This window comes from Anarhichas minor, unplaced genomic scaffold, assembly GCF_050575085.1.
Source record: "Anarhichas minor isolate MPS153535 unplaced genomic scaffold, ASM5057508v1 ptg000040l, whole genome shotgun sequence".
NCBI classification, from domain to species: domain Eukaryota; kingdom Metazoa; phylum Chordata; class Actinopteri; order Perciformes; family Anarhichadidae; genus Anarhichas; species Anarhichas minor.
The window spans coordinates 16,027,637-16,055,342 of record NW_027466486.1 but is presented as its reverse complement, the minus strand read 5'-3'; the positions used below and the strand labels follow the sequence as shown (position 1 = coordinate 16,055,342).

Below are 27,706 nucleotides of genomic sequence, written 5' to 3'. Positions count from 1 at the left end.
CGGATTCAGAGATTCAAAAGGCAAAACTCATTTTATTCATGCGAGCACGGACACAACGTACATGAAAAACAAACTCTCTTTCGGCAGCGCTCTGCTTCAGGATGGCATTGATCACGTCGCTCTCCTGCTTTTCTGACACGCAGGCAGGAGGAGGGGCCGGGATGTTGAGTGGCATACCTGAGGGGACCAATCAGGAGACAAACTCAGCTGTGGTGTTGTCAGAATTCCTGTTTCGTTCCATTTAGGTCTTTAGGACAACAGTTAGGCCCATGTGTAACAGGACCTTAGTTAGTGAGTGTCCACCTTTGATTTGATGGAGATCCCTCTGTTTTTACAGTACAAATTGAAGAATGGCAAAAAGTTCACTGAAACTCAATGAGTTGCTGCCAACATAGTGTTCAATTTTAAAAATCATCCTAAGATACAGTAGAAGCAAAAAAAGATTGACAGCTCACTTTCAAACATATTGGTACTGGCTTTCAGAGACATGAAAACTCCTTCATGTGTGTTTGAACAGTATATGTTAAATGTTTTATAAACTGTATTGTAGATTGAACGACCATTATGACGTGCATACAATACCTGCTCTCTGCAGACACTCAGGACTCGAGTACCCCAGGTACTGCAGCATTTCATCCAGCGAGTCGTCTTCCTCCCTTAGTGAATCCCACAACGGCACCGCCTCCCGACACACGCGTTTAGCCAATGGCGGAGCCAGAAGAGGCTCCAAGCCTGACTCCCCTCGATCCGTCTCCCCATCCATCCTATGCTCGATACTCTCCTCCCCCTGCTCCTCCTCTTCTCCCATCCCCTCCTCTGTGACTGTCCTCTCCTCCTCTTCTTCCTCCTCCCCCTCTGCCTGAAACCCTTGCATTTCGCCCTCCGTCCCTCTCCCCGCGTCCTCTGCCTCGCTCTCCTCCCGCCCCTCCTCTTCGCTGTCTGCCCTCTTCACTCCATCCATCGTTTTCAGTGGATCTGCTGGCGGGGTGCGTAAGTGAAGACTCGCGCCGTGAGGCGACTGTGTGCGAGACATGAATGTGTTCGTCGGGCTGTTTGGGGAACACGGCGGAGGACCGTAGAGAACGGCAGAGTCCCAGGAGTGTTTTCCGGCGACATCTCGGATGATGACGCGAACGCAAGCGGGAGCAGAGGACAAACCGGCTGTCATTCCGCCTCCTGGTACACCAGACTCTGATCGGATCTGGGAAATGGAGGAGGACACGGGACGGTGGTTAAACACTCAACGTGCTGAATATCATTCTGATGCCGAGAACCACATTTTCACATAATCCACATCAAACCTTCTTAAATACCTTTTATTCACTCACTTTGCTTCCTTTTAGCTACAGCTTCTCCTTTGCAACTTGTAGAACTTTTATAAGGAAAGTCAGTAGACGACAATCCATCTCAACATCAGCAGCGAAAAGCAATTGTGCTTCTTATTAAATATTTAAATGAATTATATCTCAAAGCATCAAAAACTATTGTGTTATGTTTTACTACTTAATAATACCATTGCATGTTAACGTACTTACAGTTATTATCATGTCAGTTACTAGTAATCAGCAAAAGAAAGGAGAAGTGTAGCTTAGTGGGATTTTCAATGTCATGGATGAATATTTAGCGGATTTCAATAATGTGGATGAGGCCCAACTCTCTCGTGAGATTTCAGAACGAGACTTCTTCTTGAGCTCGACTTGGTTTGATACGACAATAAACAGAAAGCAAAAGGTAAATGATTTCTCTGAGATTAATGTCACTTTAGGGGTCTTTCCATAATGTTGTCAGACATCTATGATAAGTGGCAAAAAGAAGCACTTTGACCAGGGTCCCAAGTTACCCTTAAAGATGAGAAGCAAGAAACTAGGTCCTTTTAGGTCAGAGATCCGTTGGTCTTCATCAGTCATGATTATACACATTATAAACTGGGCAGAAAAAGTCACGTCGTGTGACAGTGATAGTACATACAAAGCGTCATCTTTTGTCGGGGCCAGGTTACCTGATACACGGAGAGCAGTGTGGAGCCGTTCAGGACCAGAAACTGTAGGTTTGGTGAATGGAAAAGCTCCGGTCCAAGATCTGCACTCTCACAGAAGGGGTTGTCTTGGTTTTCACACACCTACAAAACATGCAAAGATCTAAATAAAAGTATTGAAAACTATTTGTATTCCCCTTAAGACAAAAAACAAGTAAACATCACCAAATGTAGTACAGCATATACTGCCATTATTACCACCAAACAGCCAAGTAACAGTACCTGACTAGACAGAGTAGCAGGCCCTCCGGACATCGGATAGTGTCCTAGATGGTTGACCAAGTGTGTGATAACTGTTCTGGCTGCGATGGAAACCAGGCCCTGCTGGATGCGGCTACGGACTGCAGAGAGAGAAGGAAAACACAGACAGTATTACTCACAAGGTTATAGTTAAGAAGAATACTTTTAGGGTGATTAGGGTATCAGGATATTAAAAGTCTACGGTTCATTTCTAAATGTTTTTGTTTAGTGGGCTAAAAGATGCTCTGACTTGATATTCAGGTTCCAAGTTGCAATTAAACTTCAGCGAAAACTAGGAAGAGGTCCAAACACACGTTCGGCTTGTACATAGTTTGCCCCATGCTGAGCAGAAGCCAATGCCATCACACACTGTGCTGCCAGCAGATCCTGGCTAATCAACATCATTACACACACACTGTGACACACACACACACACACTTTCCAAGAGCTCCTTATTGACAGGGCTGTGTGTAGAGTACAGATATGTATTGACCAGACATTCTCGACAACTCCCGAAGCCTCAGGCAAGCTCGGAAAGGAGGGAGCGAGGAAAAAATGAAGGAAAAACAAAAAAAAAGAAAAGAAAAATGACCGGTAAAGAAAATAAATTTGTATAACAGAAGTGAACAGAATATTAGCAGAGAGTAATGTTAAAGGTGAAATAGATGAAAGGAAGTGAAGCAGCGAAGACAAGAAGATACAAATAAAGAGATGAGCGAAAAGAAGAGAAGCATGGTCTATCACGGTGCTCCAGTCATTAGACCAGACACTGTGTCCTGGTGGGCCACAGCAGGGGACGATACACACTCTCACACGGATTCAGACAGGCACTCTCTCTCTCTCTCACACACACACACACACACACACACACACACACACACACACACACACACACACACACACACACACACACACACACACACACACACACACACACACACACACACACACACACACACACACACACACACACACACACACACACACACGTTTCCCATCTCTAGTGATTGGCAGTGGTTTGATGGACGGCTCTGGGTTGCTGCGTGTCTGTCAGTGCACCACTTTGCATGCATAGAAGAATTATGGAATAGATATACCTTGTATGTCTGTAATATATTTCTGACCACGTGAATGGCAAAATTACATATTCACACGCTCAGACTCGTCTCTTGAAAATCACTAAATATATACGGAATCGTCACAGAAGACGGGCCTGGAAGTGCTGGGCAGCGTGCGCCTGCTGTTAGATGAATTACCTTCAGTGACAGGCTGCAGTTTGCTGGAGCGCTCGGAGTCCGGGCTGTGCAGCGGTTCTGGCTCTCGGAGGCTCTCCAGCGGCAGGAACGGGTCGTAGTCAGGACACAGCAGGTCCGACAGCTGCAGCGGGTAATACTTGGGACTGTTGAAAGACTGGGCTCCGTACACACAACCATGTAATACCTGGACAATTTGAAAAGAAAAAGGGATTTCAGATCCACCTCCTTTACAGCCCACGTTCAGCTTAACTGGACCGATGCTTGTACTTTATATGGTAACATTTTTCAATTTAAGACATGTTTTGGGGAAAGGTACAGTTTGGTTGTATGAGGTAATTATCCATAGTCGTGTATTACCTACAGTGGATGGATGTTTGTATAAACAGACGGGAGTAACAGCACAGGAGCAAAGCAATGTACAGCAGTGTTCGGAAGCAGCAGGAACATTTGTTAGACAGCTAAAAAAAAATCTATATCAGTTTAAGTGTACGATATATTTAGTATATTTCCAACGCTTCACCTTGCTGTCAGACAGCCATTTCCGATGGGTAACTGAAGCTGTTATATCCATCTATGCTCTCCTCAAAGCCACCAGAATCCTTTGACAGAAACAGTAGTTTTACCTCGAAGAACACTGGTCTACCGCTGCATTGATTGGTTCGTTAGTTAGTGTTATTGTGTGACTTTAGTGTTTTAAAGGGTTAGGTTGGATTCACTAAAGTCACACAATAACACAAACAAACTAACCGATTATTAACTTAAAATGACTGGTGGGGGGGGATTGGGGATTGGGGATTTTCTTTAGGTGGGACTAATGCCGAACTATCCCTTTAAGTGAATGCTGACCAGCCACTGCTGAATAAACCTTACTCGTGTGTGTGTGTGTGTGTGTGTGTGTTAAGGGCTTTGTCATAAACACACATGCACACCTTATAAATACAGCTGAGCAGAGTCTTGGTCGGCTGATCTTTCTCTGGAGGGCTTCGTGTTTGAACGGGTTGAAGAAGAGTCTTTGGAGGCAGAGCCATCACCCAGTCCAACAGACACAACAGCAGGGACACCACCAGCTGCGACACACACACAGGCACACGCGGGTATAAAGTTACTCTCGAAGCAAAATGAGTAATATCGTGAGCGTCCGGGAGAATATGTGGGCATGTGTGTGTGTGTGTTACCCTCTTATCCAGTTCATGAGGGGAAGACTCGGTATTAGGCAGCAAGTGTGTGATGGTGGCGATCAAAATCTAAGCAGAATAAAATCAGAAAAAATTATTGTTAATTATGTTAAAAATGTTACTACTACAGCAACTACTACTACTACTACTACTGCTGTTACCATTTGTAAAAAAAGAAAAACAGAAAACCACAATAGAGCAGTGAGAACTAAAGCAGCAACATTTAGAGACCTCTAAATTAAGATTTTCAAAATGATTTGGTGTATCTAATAAGCGCCTTAGCTTTACTCAATATAATATAAATAATAAATGACACCAGTATTTGGAAAGATTCCAATAATTGTTCAGAAGTGCACAGAAGTTCATGTCTCACCTCTACGATCTTCTTCGGAGTGTCGGGGGGGAATTTCTGAAGATGATCCACATGACTGATCAGGAGGTGAAGGATGTCCGACGCCACCAGTGCTACATTCTTATTGGGGTACTGGTACACAATAACGTATTTGTGTTAATTCATAGGTTCTGTGAGTGCATTGATTAATAGCCAACATTTAAAAAAATAAAACATCAACAGTTGCAGTTTATCAAACAGATATTTTAGTGTTAAAAAGATCTTTTTCATCTTAAATGAGGAAATGTTAAACGCTAGGGAAGAGATTATAGCCATGAATTCTGCAGTCATTTCAGTAAATCTGTGACACTCCAATGACTGATGAGATGATTTGTGTCTGTAAAAATGATTTGACAGTATGAGGCATATTTGATGATGAATATGTTTTCTTGTAATTGTTGTTTTATGTTAAATATTCATTAAAGCGCATCAGTTGTGCTCTGATGAGGATAAAATGCTTCTAGATAGGAGGAGGGGCGGGTATTGGGATGAGGAGGATAACAGCAAAAAGTGGCTCTTCATGGTAATATGACAATCCCTAAAGCTTTGTGTGTATGTGTGTGTGTGAGATTGTGTGTGTGTGAGAATATCACAGGGGCCCATTTCTGAGGATACTGGCTGCTGGTATGAAGGCAAGAGATGCAAGTGGACAAGATGTGTGTGTATATATGTGTGATAATGTGTGTGTGTGTGACACAGCTTGCAGCATTCCCCCTGGATTAGTCTCCTATCTGAAGGAGAACCAAACATATTGTCTGTCCAGGGTTTGCTCCCAGGAGTAAGTGTGTGTGTGTGTTGCTGTAATGTGTTAGCAGGCCATTGGCTGCCGATACACAAGCTAGGGATTCCAAGGTGGGCAAGTATGTATGCGTGTGTGTGCGCACGTGTCCATCTAGAGCTGCTTGGCTATAGATGAGACAGTAAATGTTGGACAGTATTATTCGGATCCACAGGCCTCCCAGTCTAGTGGCCTGAAACAGACAATACCGACTGAGGCAATTTCCCCAACACTAACAATCATCTCCAACAATGTTTTTCCATCACACTTTGGCTCCATGCAGCCCGCCATGTCAGGGTAACGGCCCAACACTAAACAAACTCAGCTCTCATTGTGTGATATCAAACTCCAAATAAATATGCAAAAAACGATTGTGGATTACATAGAAAAAAAAAAAAAACTGTTGCTGTGACAATGGCTAAATGTAAAGCTACTACTTTAAACCTACTGGAATATATTAAACTATGGGTAATTCAATTATTTCCCTTCTGGGATTAATGTGTTCTTTTAAGGCCTCATCACATATCCAGACAGAGGAGATACAGATGCTAACGCACCAAAGTGTAGATCAGTGTCGCACCAACTAAAGCAGCACAGAGGTGTCACTGACCTTCAGAGTAACACAGATGACGTTGAGAGCCTCTTTGATCTGCGGATGTTGAGTCCCGTGAGCCAACTCCTCACACATCCAGATACCCAGACTGCACAGAGCCACGCACCTAACAGAACAGATTCAGCGTGAGCAGCTGTTCTACACAAGCAGACACACATACAGTCGTGATCCACACGACAAGCACACACTTCACACATGTATTCTTCAACAGGAACATAAAACCACGTTGGTAACACAAATAGGTGCAACCAGATGTTCTGCTGTTACAATAACACAACTGACAGGTAATTTGCTAATTGCTTATTAAATAAGTTAATTCATTGGCTCTGGTGGCAAAGCTGAGGTGATGAATCATTTTAAAATATATTGAGCATCAAACTCTTCTCATGCATCAATTCATGGTGGGAATATATTTTTTTGATGTAAATGAACAAAATGCATTGAACACAATGCAGTAATGCTCTCAGGCATTGTGTATTGCTTTAATTATATGTTACCCCATCGATCTACTTTTCTCATTTAATGTTATATCTCTGCTGAGTCAACACACGCATATAGGCAAGATTTTGTCTTCTGTCCTCTTCGCTTGTTCGGGGATGTAACCTGTATTGATGATGTCAATTATACATTAATTCATTTAAATTAATTTACAATATTATTTATTTATGTCTGCTTGTTTTCTAAACTTTCTGCACATTGAAAACATTCCCCGCATATCTGTGTTCAACGAGAAGTCGAGAACAAAGTCGTAAAGTTACGACAATTCGTGGAACTGAATGAGAATAAAGTCACAATAAGTGTGACAGCTTACCTCGCAGGAGCAGAGGGTTCGTCCCTGGCAGAGCTCAGGATGGTTTTGATAATATGCTCCTAAAAACCAAAGCATCCAGACAAACACAGTTAATGAGCCTCACACAATACAAGGCATTAGTTATCTACATACTGGATCAGTATGTAGACACACACACACACACACACACGCGCGCTGCACCAAAAACGGACACACAGGCACAGTCTAGACGTATCCACACACACACACACACTCACTGGTCCCGTCCCTCCGGTCGCCGTTAATGACCGCTTAGTGATTCAAAACAAGTTTCTGTCTTGTACGGAACCAGTGAGCAGGCCTGAGGTGCTGCCACGCATGGCATTAGCGCTTTACACGGCGGCAGCAACAACAACAACAACAACAACAATAACATTACTCCCATTATAGCTCTGGACTGTTACAAGAATGGCTAATGAGACATTAACCTATTAGTCTGGTTCCCCCCCCTAAGGGGGTGCATTACAAGGTTTGGACTGACCTGGATTACACACAAAGTAGAGTTTTGTTTAAATGTTTGACCCAATGTTTTGGTGGACGTCAATTTTAAAGTATGCTGACATGTTTGGAGTCAGCAAGAGCAGTGTGTCTGTGACAGAGACGACAGGTGTATGATGCTCTTCTCTACATTAAGAACTATAATAGGACTATTAATTTATTATTTAGTTTGTCTAAAAACATTTTTTTTGTATTATCCGTCTCTTCCCCCTATTCTACTGTGGTTTCCCATCATGACGACTTGTCTCAGCCGTTATTGCATCCATCTACCTTGACGTCAGGGAACTTGGTGAGCACCACGTCGGCTGTGGTGGGATGGAGGGCTGGAAGCTCCTCATACAAGTTGGGAAAGCACACCAGAGATCCCAGCAGGATCTGGGCCTCCACTCTTGGAGCCTATGACAGGAGGAGGAAAAAAGAAAGAAGAGACAAAGACAGAGGAAATTCAAAAGAGAATTATTTTTTAAATGACACATGTATGCACCAGCTTGTACTCTTCAGGTGTCTCACAGTAAATGCAAAACAACACTGCTGAAGAGCGCGTTTCTTACGTTGAGTGATGAGCAGGCGGTGACTCTCGAAGCCGCTATGATGAAGTCCAGGATCAGCATGGTGGCCCCGGGGAGACCGATACTGAAGAACCTGGGACTGCAGTGTTTTATGATGGTGTTCACAATGTCCTGTAGAAACCACAAACACACGCCTAGAGCTATAGCAGTCGCACAGCCTGCGCAAATTTTCAAAAAGCCCACGTTCCATCCTTTAATCTGAAGCAGTACAAACTTAAAAACATCGCTCTACTTTAAATATGTTTGTCGCCTACAAAGCGCGTGCGCACACAGTCTACCTGGTCTTGGTGCAGCAGTCCTTGGTGCATGATGTTGTAGAAGTGCGTGAGAAAGTCAGAGTTTGGGGAGACATCTTGCCGTCTCTTCATGATCCTGCAGATCAGCTTGTAGGCGTGAAGCTTCCCCTGCTTGTAACGCTCCGTCAGCATGGTGGCCTGGAGGAAAACACGCACGTGTGTACATATAAGAATACATTTACCTATGCGAGTAGGTTGAGGTGTTTGTGGAGGTATCCTTTTCTCTGTGTGTGATATATTTTTTCTTTTCCTACCTTAAAGAGCCACGGGGTGAGGATTCTCAGAGGTGGGATCAGAACAGGGGGCGGGGGAGACGACTGGTTGTCCAGAGAAATGCCCAAATTATCTCTTATCTGGAAAGAAAAAGTTTTGTTTTCACACAAAACCCCCACAATCTTTATAGAAAATCTCATCGTTTGTAAATGTAATAATTGCTTGTGCCAGCACACACCTTGGCCAGGTTTTGCCACAGTTCGCACAGATAGTCAAAGACCTGCGCATGGATCTCGGGGTCTTTGATGCTATTGACGTCCCCCAGGATGCCCAGCATCCTCCGCCACATTACCGTGGCAACATCAGCGTGCCATCCAGTTAGAGAGCCACCCGCCATGACGCTGCAGTCCTCACTGGGGAACTCGCTGGTTTCTAGAATCAAATCAATGAATCGATCAGTTACTCTTGCTCAGTACAAGACAACGTAGAAGTACATGTTTGAGAATGTGCATGAGGGTTACCCAGGTCATCTGGAGTCTGCAGCACAGAGTTGTGGAGCTTGTGGTCCTGCTGTAGGTGTGAGTGGGAGTGTGTGTGATCCGGGTGCTCTGCGGTCAGTGTGGCGGGGGAGGGCGTCTGGGAGCGAGAGCCCCCAAGGGAGTGCATGGGAGACGCACTCTCAGAACCTGGACAGAGATATGCACGACAAGGAGAAGAAAAAAACAAAAACGTTTTGTCATCGAGTGGTCGAGAAGCCTGTATTCTTGGGCCAAAATTGTAAAGCTGCTTGTTGATCCAACATTATGTAGTTTTGGCACAAACCAGGAAAAAGATTTCAATAGCTATCCACCAAATCAGATTTCTCTAAGATGGTGTGTGTGATGTGGTATGCAGTAAAATATGTAGTATTTAGGCCGTTAGGTTGGATATTTAGATCTGCTGAAATAATACAGTAGCTAGAGAGATCTTTGCATACCGGTAACAGTGACTGTGTGGCTGAGGCTGCTGGTCTCCGAGTCGATGTGAAGTGTCGTCAAACTGGCTACTTCATGTTCGTCACAGGTCACGCCCCCTCCCAGGCTGTCCTGGTCCAGTGAGCTGCCTCGACCTCCGCCCCCAGATCCAACACCTCCTCCACAAGCTTCTGAAATGAAAGTAAAGTCTAAAAAAAAAAATAAAATGCTGACCATTATACATTTTCCATGGGCAAGGTTTCCAGATGGAGACAAATCACAGGTATCTATTTATATCACACAACAGCAACTTATAAGGACCGTTTCATTTCATTTTGACAAAATAAAACATGTACGGCAAACTGAAATCATAGTGATCTTTGTATAAAACTAAATGTGTCACAAACTCTGTAACAGTGCCTCAGTTTGTTACTTACTCTCAAACTTGCAAGTAGAGTACTGAAAGGCATTGAAGGAGTCCGACTGGCTGTCTGAGCTGATCATGTCCGAACCGTTGGCGCTCGCAGGTGAGGTCCATTCAGAGGGAACCCCCGGATCATCAATGGGACGGGGGTCATCCGAGGGCCGCGATCCGGGATTCTGACCCGCCTCCAGGAGCTCCGGCAGGTCCCTGGGAACCTCCAGACTGCCAGGGCTGCTGCCACGACGGCCCTGTGTGTAGAGAAGCGTAGATCTTTGGTAATTCTTTATTTCCGCGTTCAATCGCGAGCCGTGATTGGCCACCGAGCCGTAGCTCTTTTTCTAATACACTGAAACATTCATCTTTAAAACCTGTGCGTGTATGTTGTTCTCACCGCTGTTCCTTTGGCCCTCAGTCTCTCCTGAATAAACTCATCCATGAGGTCAGAGAAGTTCGGGTTGGTGCTTCCTACGTCACTGGAGACCGGACGGGCCTTCTGGATCACCTCCTCTTTGTTGGCTAAAGAGCAGATACATGATGGTAGTCAAAGAGAGTACGGAGATCACTCACACTCACACACACACACACACACACACACACACACAGTAAAGGGATGAAGATTCACAGGTGGACACGCAGACAGATGAGATGAACAAACGCACAATGATAGACAGTAGCTGATCCGTACATCCACAAACCACTCAAAGACACAAAACTGAGAAATGATGTTTAGGAGTCTGTAAGATATATTATATAATAAAGTCTGACTTGCTGACTATAAGTAGATTATGTGTATGAACCACTCCATAAGGGATATGATGACATCATTAATCTTACCCGTCTCACTTTCTAACAGTCAGAGAAACCCCCGTTGGATAAGTTATGCGAGTCAAGTGTTCAGATATTTATGAGAAAATGTTACAATATCTATACAACAAACTGGAGCTTCTCTGGCTTTGCGAGGGCCGTCCTGATGTGTGTGTACTGTAGGCCCTGAAGTTAGCAAAATACTGACTGTTAAACAAAAGCCACGACACAGCAGGCAAACCCACCGGAGAAGCAATGCAGGAGTTAATTCACACCATGCACGGAGAACAAGTGAGAGAGTATCACCTTGTTAGGTCCAAACAGGCAGCATATCAGAGGCCTATATTAGTGCGGTTGTGTTACTATGAGTTGTGTTGCTGTTGGCTTGGCGGCAACGACATCGGTCGGTGTGAGTTTGCAAACTCTAAGGAGCAGAGAGCATCCATCAATCCCAAATCAGATGAGAGTAAATATTAATCCCTGAACTTGTGTCTGACAGAGCCGGGTCTCATCCAGACCCAACACCAGGACTTTGATCAACGAAAGCTCAGTTGTTGGACACACTGTGAAGATCTTGTCTTTGCTGCCACCTAGCTGATTAAAGTTTCTCCTTGCTGCACATTTTTATCACTTCAAGATTTAAGACCTGAAAACTCCACTAACAGCATGGCGACTTACCGAAGAACAAGACAACGTGGTGATCGTACGGCGGCACTTAAAGTATTTACCAACTGAACTAACACAGCCCAAAATGACTGTTTGTTCAGATTCTTCTCAAGCTAACTAACCTTATAACATTACTGCATATCCCTGCTTACAATTCGTATGTTATTCAGATACTTCCTTTGCCTGGAATAACATACAACATACCGTCTACAAATCTACAATTCCACTGTTATGGTTATTTGCCATGACATCACCAGGAACAGGAAAAAAGACTTGGATTGGGATCAACTTCTTCAGGCCAATATATTCTACGTCTCTCAATCCCATTATTGTATCAATAAAAGCCCAATAAATAAACGCCCACATGCCTACATGTACAATGTATTTCCACCACAGCATGAACAGGTTCAAATAAGAAGCAGCTCTATAGAAATGCTAAGCTTAGACGTTAGCTGACATTAGCTACATTTCCCTCTCCATCGTGTCTTTACGTAACTGATAACCGGCTCTGCATGTCTGTGCACTGGAGATGTGTGTGTTCTGTACGTGCTCATCAGGATGTGAGACATGCACATTTTTAGTACTACGATCTGTGAAGTTGTGTGGTTAAGCTTATAGATATGATAGAGGACTCCACCTGTGTTCGGCAATCAACGAGTATAAGTAGTTCAACACACAGCTGGACAGACAACCAGACAGACACGGCACATAACATCTGGTTTTAGACTGCACGGAGTAAGCTGAGGTTGTCTTAATTCACTGTAACTTGTAAAAGTGGAGCTGCTGTCAATATTGTTGATCCACAGAAGAATGTTATGATACACATGAACTATCGTGACAAAACGATTCTGGCCTGCGCTGTAAAATAGTGCGGCACAAAGGTAGACGAACCAGACTTTCATATAAACGGATTGTAGGCACCATTCGGCACGAGTTGGCAAGCCACACACCTGAAGTAAAATAAGAAAGGAAGGAAAAAAAAAAAAATGGGAATGCGCATCAGCAATTCCATCATTCACAAATTGGGGTGAAGAATCCCTGTGCTGGTATAAAACATCTGAACCTCACGACAAAATAATTTGAACCCAGTTCTGCAGTCTGCTGCACCAAGGATAAGAATGAATAGAAAAAGCTGCACTGCTGATTCACATGTGCAGTTATCGTGTTTGATGTCGTCTTATGGCGAGGTACAAAGCAAATAACCATCAAGATTGTTGATTTGAAACGCATACCTTTTCATATCCTTTCAAATTCTATGTGTATACCACTATTATCGAGATTATTCTCACATAAGGTCCTATGCTGCATTCTAGTGGCCTGCGAAGGAACTACAGAAACATGTTGCCACTACGTATCTACTAGTAGTAATAATCGACTCGATTGATTTACCTTCATGAACTCAAATATTATATCTACACATGTAAATCTAAATGTAATAGCGCTCTGATGGAATATGCCGTGAGGTATTCATGTAAAGCCGAGTCGGTTTACTTTGTATCTGTGCTTCTATCTGTTCTACAGGCGGTTGTGTTTTTTCTGTGGACTGGGGTTGTTCCTCCAGTGCAGCTGAAGAGTGGCCGGAGTCCGGGGAGGAGGCGAGGGAGGCACGAGGAGGCGGCCGCATGCAACATCGAGGAGGGGGAGGAGGAGGTGGGGAAGAGGAGGGGGAGAGGAGAGGAGGTTAATATCCCAAAGCCCGAAGAAGGAAGAGGACAGGAGGAGGAGGAGGAGGAGGAGGAGGAGGAGGAGGTCGGGGGCTTCCGAGGTAGAGGAACAGGTGGGAAGGTATGAGGCGGGGAGGGGGGGTCCTTGACAGGAGGCAGGCTGGAGGAAGGGGCTACGATCAAGAGGAAACACATCAACAGGGAGTTTGAATTTCAGTCCAGCAGCAAGATGATGAGTGTCAGCCCCAAAAAATAAAAAAAATCATTCCATCATAACAAACCAGTTAAAAACAGCCAAAAAGGAAAAGAGAGTTGTTGGTGTTTGTGTGTTGATGAGTATTTCTTTCCAAAGTTGTGTCCTTTGTGAGCGCTTCGTTTCGTTCGTTGCCATCCTCACCTGGCGCTGTCGTCTTTCGCCCAAAGTAGCCCAGGACATGGGAGTAGAGGTCTCTGAGCGAGGCGTCGCCCATGGCGGCACGACCCTGTCGCTGTGGCGACGAGCCTTGGGATGACCCCTGACCTCGGGGCCGCGGCTTCGAAGACAGTGCGTGAACAACGGTCTTGTAGACGCCGCCGAGGAGGGCCCCCTGGTGGTGCCGCGAGGCGGTGCTGCCGGGCTCCTGGGACCGGGAGCGGGAGGCTCGTGATCGCAAGGCGGAGCGTCCCAGGCGGCCACGCACACCTGACGACGCCCCGGAGGAACTTGAGCTGCCCGACGACGCCTCCGTGTGAGCCTCGGAGCCCAGGTTGGGTCCCACACAGGACCCGGGATGCTGCTTGTCCTTGTCGCCTCCGGTCCCGGCCCTGCTTTCCGGGCCTCCGGCGGTCGCTGCGTTTCCTGCCCCGCTGCTATCCGAAACGGCTCCTAGTTTCTCATGTGGCCCTGCTCTGTTGATGATCCCGGCCGTGGGGCCAAACTTACCTGCGCCTCCTGTTCCTGCTCCAGCCCCCGGCCTCTCCCCGGCTGAGTGGCTGTGTGTGTGGAAGTGACTGAGGCGGCGCAGCCGGGCTTTCCAGTGGGCCTCCTTACTCTCGAGGGGGTTGTGGAACTGCACGGACTCAGTCGAGGGCCGGAAGCTCACATGAACGCCCCCGGACTGGTGCCTCTTGGTGCTACTACGGGACGTCTTGGCTTTAACTGGGTCTAGAGTTTGATTTGATTCAGTGCTACATTCTACTGTGTTAGTGTCTGGTCTAATTAAAATGGACCTCTCATTTACTGCGGCCTCTTTACCACCCTGCTTCTCTTCTCCTGTTTCCCTCCACGCATCACATTTCCCTTCCAATCCCTCCGCCTTTGCTCCTCCCTTTTTCTCCCCAGTGTGTCTTTCTAAGGTAGCGCCCCCCCGAGCACTCGGCGACGGCCACTGACACTGCAGCTCCAGGCACTCGTAGATGCTGCGCTGCTCTGCCTCGTTCTCCTCCGTTGAATCCACACTGCTGTGTCTCACTGATTCACTTATCTGCCTGTCCTCTCTCACCACCTGTCTTGCCTCTCCTACCTGCTCTGGGTATTCCATCTGTGTTCTCGCGATCCCCGTTTGCACGGGTAAAGTTACAACACTGCTTTCTGGCACGCGACCGGGACTATCTCTCTCTCCTGCCTCCTCCTTCCTCTCACCTCCTTTGTTAGTGAGGTAGTCCCTGATAGAGGAGAATAAATCGTCCTCTGCCCCAGCCCCCATTTCGCCCTCTTCTACGTCAATTTCCTTTTCGGACGAAAAGGTGAAGGCGGAATCCCAGTCGCTTACCCAATCCGAACTAGAGCCCCGGCTCCGAGAGCCAATCTGGTCGTAAACACTACCATCATCTTGTCCCTCTGAGGACGAGGAAACGACACCGTTGGAGAAGGTTAAAGGGGTGGGAGAGGGGGAGGTGAGGGTGTGTGGGAGTGGCTGAGCTGCGTGGCTGTTGGCTGCGTGTGAGGAGGGAGTTGTTGAGTGGTGGTGGGTGGGGTTGGGGATCGCAGCGGGATCCCCCCGCGGGTCTTCACCTTTGACCCGCTCGGCGATGAAGGGCTCCATGACGTCAGAGGCGCTGCTGCTCCTTGCGAGGGAGGAAGGGGCGGGGCCGTCCAGGTCGCAAGCCCCTCCCTGGAAGACCTCAGAGCAAGAGGTGGGAGGGGCCACGTCGCTCTGCGAGGAGTGGCGCATCCGAGAGGTGCGGGATGTCAGTGTGATGGGCGGGTCCTCGAGGTCTGATTATTGGGGGGGAGACGAAGGAAGGGGAGTGAGGTTAGTGACGGGGTAAACGGGAGTGGATACATGTAAACGCACATATACAGACTCAAACACATTTCGAAATGAACAAAGACACACACCCCCCCCTCCCCAAAAAAAGAATTTGAATAATACACGTATTTGAGCATAAAGGAGTAAGTGCTGAAGCAATCTAATCTCTGCTCCTTCATCAAGTCACCACATCCTGGTCACTAGTCGAGTTAGCCTAGTGAGACAAAATATAAACTGGATTCAGAGGAGTGTTCTGGTGGCTGAGACAGTTTGCTACATCTAGCTGCTTTAACAGAAGTCACGACTTGAGATCATTCTAATAGCGACCGACTTGTGGTTTATGTAATGAGTAACAATAATCCTTTGAAAGGAAAGATTATGCAAAGCGGGCAAAGCCATACGACCAAACGGCATGCACTCATGCCTTGCTGCTAGAGGTTAGCCTCAATCACAAAATGCAAATATCCAATATCTGTTGTGTCCATTTGGCAGTTTTCACTTTGGTAGGACGTCAAATTGTCAATACACAGAAACTTTTAGAGAGATGTACTCATCACGAAACACACCCCCAAAAGTAAACAACAAGTAAAACACGAGTAAGTAAAAAATACTCCAGAAGAGGATATTATAAAGTGAAATGATCACCATTGCCTACAGAAAAGAAGGGGAGGAGTCAAATTAAATGCCATCCAAAGAATACACGGCATCGAATGAGACGTCACATGACAGCGGTGACGGGGAGGTCAAGGAGAAGTGCATTGAAACAATAAGTGTTCGTCATAGGCAGGAAATAGAGGACAGAGGGGCGTGCATGTGTGCAGGCAGGCAGGAACAAGATGCAGGTTCAAGCAAGCAGACAACTGGTAGGTCAGGTTTCATGCAGACATGTCAACAGAAACAGAGACACAACTACCTGCAAAAATAATTCAAATTTACAGCAAAGAATTAGTGAAATATTTGTAGAAAATGACAGATGACATTATTTAGTATGGGCTCGGCGACATATTCTCTCGCTAGGCACCACATATCCAAAACAATAACCATGATGACTTCTGGGACACCGCGGAGGACATACGTTACATACAGCACTGGGGACACGTGAAACTCAACTATGATCATCCGTTTGTCCCATGCAACATTTCAAGCGATCCATGGGACAATCGCACAGTATTCGAGAGAGTGATGCATCTTGGATGTTTAAGCACGTCACACAAATCACACTGATCCTCCCAGTTACAGGTATGAAGAGGGAAGGGTTGTATGATTCCTGAGTGACCACATGCAAGCTGTTGCTTCAGCAATGACAAATATATTCAGAAACAAAACGTGAAAGATAAAGACGGGAGCGCAGGCACACGGTTTCAGTTCTTTTGACGGACGTAGAGACAAGTCAAGTTTCCAGGGGGGGGGGTCAAGCATGACAGGTAGTGCAAAGAGTGTGTACCTGCCAGCTGGTCGGCAAGGGGGGGTAGTAAAGGGTGGTGGTGGTGGAGGAGGACAGGAAGAGGCGGCGCCAGAGCAGGAGCACTCTTAGCGCTGCGGATAAAGGCTGAGGACAGCAGAGAGTCCCCCGTAGAGCAGCTACGCAGGGCTGAAGAGGTGGGAAGAGCAGACAGAAGAGGGACAGAAAAGTGTGAGACAGGAAAGGAAGCAAGAGGGGGGGAAAGAGGGTATTGTTGAAGTGAGGCGAAGAGGTGAGTGGAAGAAAGGTGTATGTATGGGCGAGGACGGAGAAGGGAAAGGAATGAAAACAATGTCAAAAGTGGGAGCAGAAAAGATCGTAGAAAAAAGGAAGGTTAAAGGGCAGACGCGGAGGGAATGAGTGAGACAGGGTTAGCATTTCTGGAAGAGTGAGACAGGGTTAGCAGTTCTGGAGGAGAGACAGCGGGAGGCTGGCGACAGCTTGGCACTCTACAGCTCAGACCAGGACACACAGGAGCAGCGCATTTAGCCGTCAGATCCACCGTTTACTTGCAGTCACAACAAAATGAAGTTGTCTGCAAGTTTGACCACGTCTGAGAACTTTTGAAATATGTTAGCATTTGACTGCGCAGCAGAAAAGAAATGAGACAAAACAACTGCACACCGGCAAGAATGTTGGTTATGTGTGGGCTCATTTCTCACAGGAAAAGTCACAGTTGAACATTTTAGAACGGTTACAGGTGGAGTGAAAACCACTGGAAACTGCAGAGAGAGAAGCTGCTAATCTTTGTACTTAGAGGTATTAGATATATTATGTGGACATCTTTAGGTTTTTCTAGGTCCTACGGAAACCCTGCAATCACCATATATCTGTTGTTTCTGAGAGTCCACTATAGTAGCCACAAACAAGGAATCTTTTTAGTTTTTACTACACACTGTCAGGTTATGCATGTTTCATCAATCACGATTGGAGCAGAACCTCTTTTGTTAAAACAAATAAACTACTGTGATTAATAAAAAAGCAATCACCTAGAGACAGGAGGAATGTGGATTAAAAAAGAAAGCATTTAGTTGTGTGTATTGTAGTTTGAAGGATCCTTGCCGATGCATGCTTAAGCTGTTTAAGAAAATGCATGTGCATGAGTTGCCTTCACCTTGCTCTAAACTGGTATTTCACAGTGATGGCCACAGTTAAAGGCTTCGCACAAACAAGACTCCACTGAGGAGGAGGAATCACAGTAAACCGCGACTTCCTGTCAGACAGCAGGAGAGGAAAAGAGGTGGAGACGTCAAGTCAAACAGAAGTGACTTAGAGAAAGAAAAGCCTTGTCTTAAGTATGCTGAGGAAAGACAGGGCACTAGTCACTCTCACACACACACACACGGAGGACAGTCGTGGAAGAGGAGGATACTGACCTACAGTCTTCTGGCGGACGATACTTCTGGCCTTTTCGATGCCCGGGGAGCCGGCGGTGGTGGCGCTTCGCTGCCTCATGGCTGCCACTTGGCCCGGCTGGTCTCTGCTCCAGCCTTTAGAGAAGGAGCGATCCACAATATGCCTCTGGCCCTCCGAGCCGATACCTGGTGTGGATGGGTGGAGTGGGACATCATCTCTCAATGCGCATATAATGGTACTTACGTTACCTCCATCAGAAACTATGCAAACTACTGTTCTTTATGTGTAGAGAAAAGGTCTATTCTCTTTCAGACTATGTTATGGGTTATATTTTAAATATCCCAGTTCTTCTTGGGCTCCTTTCATTTTGGCTTTATTTCATATTTCGGGATTTTCTTTCTTACTTTGTACATTTCTATAATGTCCAACTTACGTTTATTTATATTGTGAAAACTTTCCTTGTATTCAACTGCTGACGCTGAAGTAAGAAACTGTAGAAAGTGTGGGCTGGAGTGCCTTCACTGCATCTTTGACTTTTAGGATATTAGATATGAAACTAAGATTTATGTCGCGTCGATGATATCTTTAGTAGGTGTGGGAACTTGAAGTCAAAAACAGCCGTCTGTATTTCAGATCATGATTCACACAGGTTCATTTAGAAAAGGCTAAAAGTGTCTCTTGTGAACGACCAACCTTTTCCTTTGTGCTTCTTCTGTTTTTGTTCACTGAGTTTGTCCAGAGGCAGCTCGTTCAGATCAACACTGTACAGGTTCCTGGCCAACACCTGAGACACAACAAGACCAACACACTGCTTTAACACATATGTTTATGTTACTACAGCATAATGGTTGAGATGGAGGCAAGATCACTGTTAAACTAGTGCTAAAGGCACTTTAAGGTGATTTTTCATATGCAATCAACATTAACGGCAGATATAGAATGAAAGTGAGAGGAAACATTAAAATGCATGTCAACAATGAATGAAACCAGCGTTTCATTCGCTCTGGTTCTCCTCTACTTCTCCAGAGACCATTGTTGATCTGCGGATGTCAAAGTAGAAATACTCGGGTGACACGTTTTGAAGAAAATTACATACACAGTGTGGATATAAAACGCCTGTAGGATAATGAGAAAAACAACTTCCAGTACCTTGGTGAGGGTCTCCATGGTGAGTGACCACTCGGTGACCAGTTCATCCCAGCAGGTGAGAGATGAGAGGACGGCGAGGAGGTCGTCCCACAGCTCTCTGCTGATGTAGACGTTTAAGTTCCCCTTGATCCAGGCCACTATCAGCGTCTGTGCAGACAGAGGGGAGAGAAGGGACACACAGCTGTATAAGAAGCTCTCTACTCATTCTCAGTGAGCCGGGTCACACTAGGATACTATTAAAATTCATTAAGGTGTTGAGAAAATTTACAATCTCAAGCATAATAGCAAGTATGCTGGATAAAGAAAGAGAAAAGATGAAGGCAGCTGGATACTTGAGAACACATCTGCATTATTTACATCATTGTTACATCCGTCATTGTTCAGTACTTAGAGCACCACATGCCAGTCCGTCTTCCAGAAGCTGTGCTGTAAACAATAGCACGTTCCTATTCATTCATTCACTGTTTCATGTACCACAGAGACAACTCTTCTACCACACAGAGCATTTACAAAAACTGTATGTTTGGTACGCAGAGGAAAAAAATAAATCTGTCCAGTTTGATATGGTGACACTAATGTACCTGAAAGATGGCTGCAGCCAGCCTGCCTGACAGCGTGTTGATCTTCTTGCCCTGCGGCATGATGGATGGAGGTCTTTTCATCACTGACTCCGTCACCCTCAGCAGAACCAGTAAGACCTGCTCCCTATAAACAAATACATAAAAGAAAAGCAGCCTTTAACGACATGATTCTACTGAAATGTATTTAGATGTCCATAGTAACAAGTGGGATTTATCGTGTATATCTGTTGTTGGGAAGGAGGGGGGGGGGGGGGGGGGGGGGGGTTACCATGTTTTCTGGTCCATGGTCTCATGCATGACGAGGCTGCGGTAGATGTTCAGGACTCGCTTGCACATGTCGACGTGCTCCTCCAAAAGGATCTTGATGTCGTTGGCTGGCTCCAGCAGGAAAACGTTGGAGGAGTGGGTGATAAATAGCTGAAAAGGGGGACAAGCGATCAGGATGTAAAATGGGTTCACAAACAATTTTTTTCTACGAGGTGAAGTAAGAACTGTAAGAAGACAACTGCACTTTTGTGAGGATGTATGAAATGGACAGAAACGTGCGAGGACCACACCTGTAGTGTCGTCTGAACTCCGGCATGAACGCTGTACTCCAGCAGTTCACTGTCAACCGCCTTACTCATTCCCCGAGGACAAGAGAAAAAAAAAAACACACACACAATTAAAGTGAAAAAGAATAGTTAGTGGGCAGGTCAAACATAGTAAATCACTATTAAAAAAAATATTTGATCTGTCCGGGCTACCTTCATCTTAAACATTTCAGGATTATGTTTCTGACTTCTCGTAATTCCTCACCTCATCGTCCTTGTCCCCGAGCTGCGAGCCTGAATCCAGGCTGCTGGTGGTGGGATAGGGGCCTTCCTCTGGCTCCTTCATGAACACTGGCCTGTCCTCCATGGAGATCCACTCCTGGTAAACACGCACCACTTTACGCATCGCCGCAGCCTCGCACATGGGAAGGAGAAATGCCTGTGGGTAGATAACGAAGGATTGTAAAAGATCAAGTGACTTGCACGTGGACATATTGTATCAAGGACAGAATAACAGTCACTGCATATCAAATCTAATATTTAAAAAATACTACCTGGATCCACTCCAACTGCAGACACAACCTCACACATCAGTTGAAGCTATATTTAGAAGTATTTTCAGCGCTTTACCTTGACAACAGACAGCCCTTTCCAATGGGGAACTGAAGCAGTTATCTATGTTACGCTACTCTTGTATTGTTATATTGTACTCTCTAACAATTTCAATTTTTTAAATTTATTTATTTATTGCCATGCAAGTCATATTCCTTGTATGTGCAAACATACGTGGCAATACACGGTTTCTGATTCTGATGCACTCTTTAAAGACACGAGACCCCGTTTTACATTGCAGAGCATAGAGTTGCTGGTCTACAGCTGCCTCGATCAGTTAGTTTGTTATTTTGAGGCGTTGGTGAATCCGAACTGACCCTTTAACAACCAAAGTAGCAAAATAATAAACAAGATAACCAATCAAAGCAGCGGTGGACCAGCAACTCTGGTGAGAGGTAAAATGACTGTTTTTGTCAATGGAGTCTGGTGATTCTTGAAGAAAGCATAGATTTATATAACGGCTTCAGTTCTCCTTCATAAAGGTCTGACATCAATGGCAAAGCGGTGAAAATACTCTAAATATAGCGTACATTTAAACTGACATTAGGCAAGGCAACTTTATTTGTATAGCACATTTCAACAACAAGGCAATTCAAAGTGCTTCACATAAAACCATTAAAAACATCAAAACATAAGGCAAAAAAAGAAAACAAGCTTTGGTCCAGTGCTTGTACTCCTGTCTGTTTCTTCAAACTGGGGGTGTGCAGACCGCCATCTACTGTAGTAATACACTGATTATGAATAAGTACCTCATTAACCCCCCCCCCCCCCCCACCGCAAAACCCCCCAGAAAAATCCATTTAAAGCTTCGACACCCTGGAACATTCAGTTACGTAATGTCCGCACGAATCAAAGAAAGGTATTCCTCCCTCACCTGTCTAAAGATCTCAGTGATGAAGTTGACGTTGGTTCTGGAGCTGGTCAGCACTCTCCTCACCACCTCCATGTCCGTGAGCTGCTCTTCATCCATGGAGCAGAGTGAGGAGGAGCTGGGCTCCCTCTCGGTCAGCGTGGACGTGTTGGAGTGGCTTTGCTCGGGCTCCCCCCCGGCCCCTGAACCCCCCGACAGCCCCAAGCTGCCTCCGCCTGATCCGGATGAGCCGCCGCTGCCTTCGAGGTGGCTGTCAGAGCGGATCCCACCGCCACCGCTGTCGTCTGAGCTGCCCGCGGAGCGAGCTGCCAGTCCGGCTGCTGCTCGCTGGATGGGGTCATGGGTAAGGTTATACAATGACAATAAATAGCAATCAGAAAATCACGTCTCACATATTGCCACCGTAGTTATGTCAATATAATTAAGTACAAGGAACTTTCCGGTGACTTGAACCATACTTGTCACACCCCGTCCATGAGTAAAAGATGCGCTAACCTGTATGTTCTTGGGGACGTTCTCCCCCTCTGTTCCTGGGATGTGTGCGTGCGTGTTGGGCCGTGGCTCCAGCCAGAAGGAAACCAGCCAGCGGATGAAGATGACTCGGGCCTGAAGGAAGCTCTCCTTGGTGCAGTACACGGTTTCACCGCCGTCTTGCTCCCTGCGCACCACGCTGTAGTAGGGCTTGGGACGCAGCGGGGGCACGTCTGTGGGGATAGAGGGGGAATTCTTAAATCTGTGTGGTCTGGGGGTCACAGTGATACAACATTACTGATCCAATGTGTTACAGGATTTACAGGATCCAGCAGATCTTTAGGATCCAAATGTAACTGACCCAGTATTGGGCTGTAGAGGCTGGTCTCCATGGCGAAGTTGGGAAAGATGTGAGGAAGGTAAAACTTCCGGAAGTGAGCGAAGAGGAAGCTGAAGCCACGTTCGTGGTTCTCTTTACAACGCCACTCGAGAGACTTGGCCTGGTGGATGGACACACACACACACACACACACACACACACACACACACACACACACACACACACACACACACACACACACACACACACACACACACACACACACACACACACACACACACACACACACACACACACACACACACAAGCTTGTGTTGTAAAGAGAGCATTGCACACACAGAAAAGAGTCAAGCGGAGATGAGCACCATTGTTTAAGGGAGAATGTTATCAGTGTGTGTATAACTGCACGTATAAGTCTATATATGTGTGTGTGTGTGTGTGCTCGTGTGTGTGTGTGTGTGATAGCATCAACAAGAGGAAATACAAGAACAAGGTCTGTTTGTGTCAATAAAGGGGGACATTTGCATTTGAGTTAGTGATTAGTGACCAGTGAGTGATTAGACGAATACTTCCTCTACCTTCACGCTTGTATATATGATACTGTCAGTAAGTTACAGACCTCTCATACCTGCTTTCTTCTCCCACATGCTTGTTTACACATTAGTTACATTGGTGAGGCATCACAACATTTGCAAAGGTGTTAGTAAGGAATAATGATAATACCTGGTTTACCATGTATTTGAGCAGCGCTTCTAAAAAGTAAGCGGTGAGGTCTTCCTGGTTCTTGTCACCTGACTGGGGAGGAACCAATGGAGTGATCTCTTCTGGGGTAACCTGAGCTGTAGGGGGGGGGAAGCATTCAGTGTTTGTATTACAATAAATACTGCTACATATGTCGTCATATGTCTACTCTATGCATACATAGTAGAAGAAAGTGTATGAGGTTCTAAATCTTATTCAGGAGCAGCTGTTTTTTTTATATAATGATAGCTGAATGTTGAGCCCACGTATTAGCCTAACCCCACTGTGTGTGTGTGTTTTTCTTCTACTAACTCTCTGTTAAACTCAGCGGAGGGTTGATCAGAGTGTCCAGGGTGCGTGGGGTCCCGTGGGAGAGCGGAGCCGGGAAGCCAGGAATCAAACAGGCGAACATGCAGAGCTGCTCGCACTGCGCATTGCTCTGCAGCGCCTGCATCCACAGCAGGAACAGGCGCACGCCTTCCCGACGGATCTATGGTGAGGGATGGAGAAGAGGTGTGAAGAGAATCCAAATTAGTACATGTTGCTTGCAGCATTTTTTTTAAATTAAATTAAATGATACACGTATTGTACACGTCCTCTTAGGAGGCGGGGAGGATTAGGATATAAAGGCGCTGAGAGAGACAACAAATCAGAGCGGTACCTTCAGAGAATTCCCAGTGTGCAGCAGCTTTTTGAGAATCAGCCCTGAGAGAGAAACACATGTCAGCCAAGTCTAACCAACAGTGTGCAATGAATATAACGTCAGGTCAGGGAGCTCAAGTAACATTAAAATTGGTAAAAAAAAAAAACTGCCAAACTGCAGTAAAACATGCTAGTGAAGCTAAACAGTTTGATAGCCCCAACACTGATATGTGAATAATATTCAGGATGAGAGGACGGCGGCTGCACTGCACCATGCCGGCAATTCTTCTGTTTGTGAAGTTTTGCTGCTGGTTGGTCTTTTGATATTTCATTTAATAATCTATCATTGTGGCCGCACTGTCCAAAACTAGTTCAACTTGATTCAACACATAGTTCGCTGGGACGTCTGATCCGCTGGATAAGGTCAACTGTAACATGCTCCAGGAAAGGAGCCGAGTGTGTGTTTTCCTTGAGTTACCGATGCTGTGGAACTGCCATCGGCTCTGGATTCTCTCTGGCAGGAGCTGGAGGATTTTCTGGAGAAAAGAAATGTATAAATGAATTAATATTCAGATACTGAGGACCATTTTTGCCATAAGCCTTGTTATTATTGTTTATTCAGCGGTTTTCCTGCTTGAAGGAATTTTAGCCAGCGCCAAAGAAAAAGCTACCAGCTCCAAAATGATAAGAATTAAGAAAATGAACTCAGCTTATTGTCCATCTTTATTTGGACTAATACCTCTCAGGGGAAACCTATTTTAAGCACATTCTTTAGTCCAAGCACTCACTGGACTCGTGCTTTGCCCAGCCCTGGTTCTGAATTTAAAGTGCGTGGGGCCAAATGGAGGTCAGTAAACACACGCATACTGACCGCTATCTTATCCTGGCTGCTCCAAGCACCGAGCAGCTCAGTGGTCTTAAGTCTGAGGTCAATGCCGGCTGGTGCTGTGGTACCGACCAGGACCACCTACAGGAAGCTAGCGCTCGTGGAATCACAAACACGTTGGTGTCTTCCTTTCAGTGTTGTGTTGCATCGAGCGTTTAGCGAGAGTTCCTCTGGATTCAATGATATTATCTTACCTCGAAGATGAAGAGAATAGAGTCCAGCTCCTCCCTCTGAGACTTGTGACCTGAAACACACAGACGAGTTTGAACAATAGCACAGCGACACGGCTAAATGGAATTGCTTTATTTCAGAGCTCATCTAAAGTGTTTGGTTGACGGTGGAGTAAAACGTACCTTTTTGCTTGAGGCTGACCTCAATGGTGACAAAGTTCTCAAAGAAGACATAGTAGATATGGGAGTAGTTCACGTCGAAGAACTGTTTCAGCTCCGACGGCTCCGCGTTTTCTGGGAAATGGGGGGACACACACACACACACACACACACAATTAGTGTTTAACACTCGATTCGGTTCCATGACCGTTCCTTGTGTGCATTCCTCACGTCACACGTTCACAAAACTGAGGGACGTCTCCCTCAGCATCTTCCCATTACACCCACAAAACATCTAATGTGTTTCTCACATGTCTCTCTGTTCACTCTCACAGCTGTATGCAGTCAGGGAACAGAATTAATAAAATATTGCAATAAAAACGCCACAGAAAAGGTAGAAATCTTCACAATAAGTATCTAATAATGTGGTTTTGAAATAAACAGTTAAACCAGTAAAAGGCTGTTCTCTATCCGTCTTTAGTCTAAATGTTTTCGGGCTAGAAGTATAAACACATCTATAAGAGTGTTCTCACAGGAAATATATATTTGAGCAATGTGACCCCGCGGCAGCATCTAGCTTCTCTAAACACACTTGTGTCATGTCGACCTGCACCAAAACAGACTCCAAGCCCAGTCCGGGTCCCAGCTAAAAGATGGGAAAGTGTCTATGCTATATGTGTTCTCTGGACTACATCTGTGCCTCAACAACTACCGCTGGCTGTCATGAGGAAGGAGACACAGAGAGAAAACACACGCTCATACTGAGGATGCAACCGCCGCTGTACTTCAGGGTCAAAAGTGAAAGGAAACACACGCAGCATGCAGGACATTAGGCTTTCAAATGACGTGCATGTGCACAGGTAGACGCACTCAGAGGAGCCTCTGGTGATGGTAATCTCTGGGTTTGTTTATATGAAGTCTGAAAGATGAACTGCGCACACACACCCACACGGAGGCCATCTGTGCTCTATGCCATGCATAGTGGTTGCCCTTCTAAGGTCTTAGTGGCCTCTCTGAGTGGGTCTCTATCTCTTCATCGGGGCACTGATATTTTGAACACAACATTTCTCATTAGCTGATTGCACACGCGCCCTCGATGGCTGATGTACAGGAGCTATTTGTCTACACAACTCACAGCAAAGTATTTATCCACTCTTCATATGCATTGACAGCTACTACACCGGGTAGTAGTGTTGAATGCTTCTTCGGTTCAGACCTCAGATGTTCGAGTCCACGATGACTATATATATATATAAAGGAATTGTGTGGTAGAAACAGAGAGAGTTTGACTTCTAATAATAAAAGGAGATTCTGACCTTGTGATGTTACATGGAGGTGGCGTCTTCTGTTATTATGGACTGAACTAAATAGCTTGAAAACACAATACGTATTTAGATGATGGCTAGATTATGAACCTCAATATAAATGTAGTCACGGTTTAGACATGATCCTAAACCTGACTGTGGGGCCAGCTATTTGTTTGGGACTCGGGATCAGACAGTTACTGAATAACCTGATTGCATCAAAGGGATTGCGAAGCGATGAAATGGTTTCTTGTTGAATCGTTCTTTCAGATATTCTTTGAACAAAACTTGAAGAAAGTATCCGACACTCTTTATGCTCTCTCTCTCTCGGCTTCCTTAAATGGCAAAAGATTTAAAAAAATGTCAGGGTAGGGTCTTGTTTTAGGGTTAACAACAACAATGTGATTATTGCTGTGGGGTTGTTATTTACCCTGCTTGATCTCTAAAGTTAGAGGCATTGCTCCAGTTACCATCAGTGCTGGAACTAACAGTGCCCTTCTGCATTTTCTTCAAACGGTGGTCCGGCACCACAATCGTTAAAACTGTGTGGTTAGCTATTGTTCTGCGGTCGGAGTGTTCCTTCTCAAACAATGTAACAAGTGTGTTTGTGCGTGCGTGTGTCTGTGATTGTTATCAAGGTCTTCTACTCCCCATAGAGCACAGAGAGGGGCACAGCCCTTTCCCTCTCTGTCACACACACACACACACGCACGCACACACACGCACACACCCCAGTAGCTCTTACAATAGAAACAGGAAGTTGAGCTACTGTACACAAGAGGAAATAGTAGAGA

At 45.6% G+C, this 27,706-nt stretch overlaps 1 protein-coding gene across 7 annotated transcripts in view; it reads right to left on the bottom strand.

Moving 5' to 3' along the window:
• ralgapa1 (Ral GTPase activating protein catalytic subunit alpha 1) overlaps positions 1–27,706 on the bottom strand; it is a 64,577-nt gene that overhangs the window by 35,622 nt on the left and 1,249 nt on the right. For 3 of the 7 annotated variants that reach the window (XR_012958996.1, XM_076107506.1, XM_076107509.1), the window contains exons 2-38: positions 25,633–25,743; positions 25,474–25,523; positions 24,872–24,929; positions 24,413–24,456; positions 24,064–24,241; positions 23,734–23,849; positions 23,032–23,170; positions 22,695–22,903; positions 22,203–22,526; positions 20,982–21,155; positions 20,741–20,800; positions 20,452–20,600; positions 20,184–20,307; positions 19,603–19,749; positions 19,147–19,237; positions 18,474–18,638; positions 17,080–17,226; positions 15,398–15,601; positions 10,662–10,786; positions 10,284–10,518; positions 9,870–10,055; positions 9,415–9,579; positions 9,132–9,325; positions 8,935–9,033; positions 8,663–8,818; positions 8,367–8,495; positions 8,086–8,211; positions 7,300–7,358; positions 6,486–6,594; positions 5,080–5,190; positions 4,707–4,775; positions 4,461–4,598; positions 3,532–3,715; positions 2,258–2,376; positions 2,000–2,119; positions 583–1,201; positions 62–177 (exon numbers count right to left, since the gene is read on the bottom strand). Coding sequence is in view for 6 of the 7 variants with exons in the window: in XM_076107506.1 (XP_075963621.1) it covers positions 62–177; positions 583–1,201; positions 2,000–2,119; positions 2,258–2,376; positions 3,532–3,715; positions 4,461–4,598; positions 4,707–4,775; positions 5,080–5,190; positions 6,486–6,594; positions 7,300–7,358; positions 8,086–8,211; positions 8,367–8,495; positions 8,663–8,818; positions 8,935–9,033; positions 9,132–9,325; positions 9,415–9,579; positions 9,870–10,055; positions 10,284–10,518; positions 10,662–10,786; positions 15,398–15,601; positions 17,080–17,226; positions 18,474–18,638; positions 19,147–19,237; positions 19,603–19,749; positions 20,184–20,307; positions 20,452–20,600; positions 20,741–20,800; positions 20,982–21,155; positions 22,203–22,526; positions 22,695–22,903; positions 23,032–23,170; positions 23,734–23,849; positions 24,064–24,241; positions 24,413–24,456; positions 24,872–24,929; positions 25,474–25,523; positions 25,633–25,743 (5,549 nt within the window). In the remaining variant the exon portion in view is untranslated. Of the gene's footprint in view, positions 1–61; positions 178–582; positions 1,202–1,999; positions 2,120–2,257; positions 2,377–3,531; positions 3,716–4,460; positions 4,599–4,706; positions 4,776–5,079; positions 5,191–6,485; positions 6,595–7,299; positions 7,359–8,085; positions 8,212–8,366; positions 8,496–8,662; positions 8,819–8,934; positions 9,034–9,131; positions 9,326–9,414; positions 9,580–9,869; positions 10,056–10,283; positions 10,519–10,661; positions 10,787–13,801; positions 15,602–17,079; positions 17,227–18,473; positions 18,639–19,146; positions 19,238–19,602; positions 19,750–20,183; positions 20,308–20,451; positions 20,601–20,740; positions 20,801–20,981; positions 21,156–22,202; positions 22,527–22,694; positions 22,904–23,031; positions 23,171–23,733; positions 23,850–24,063; positions 24,242–24,412; positions 24,457–24,871; positions 24,930–25,473; positions 25,524–25,632; positions 25,744–27,706 lie in introns of all 7 variants that reach the window. The other 4 variants (XM_076107505.1, XM_076107508.1, XM_076107510.1 and 1 more) reach the window with 4 other exon arrangements.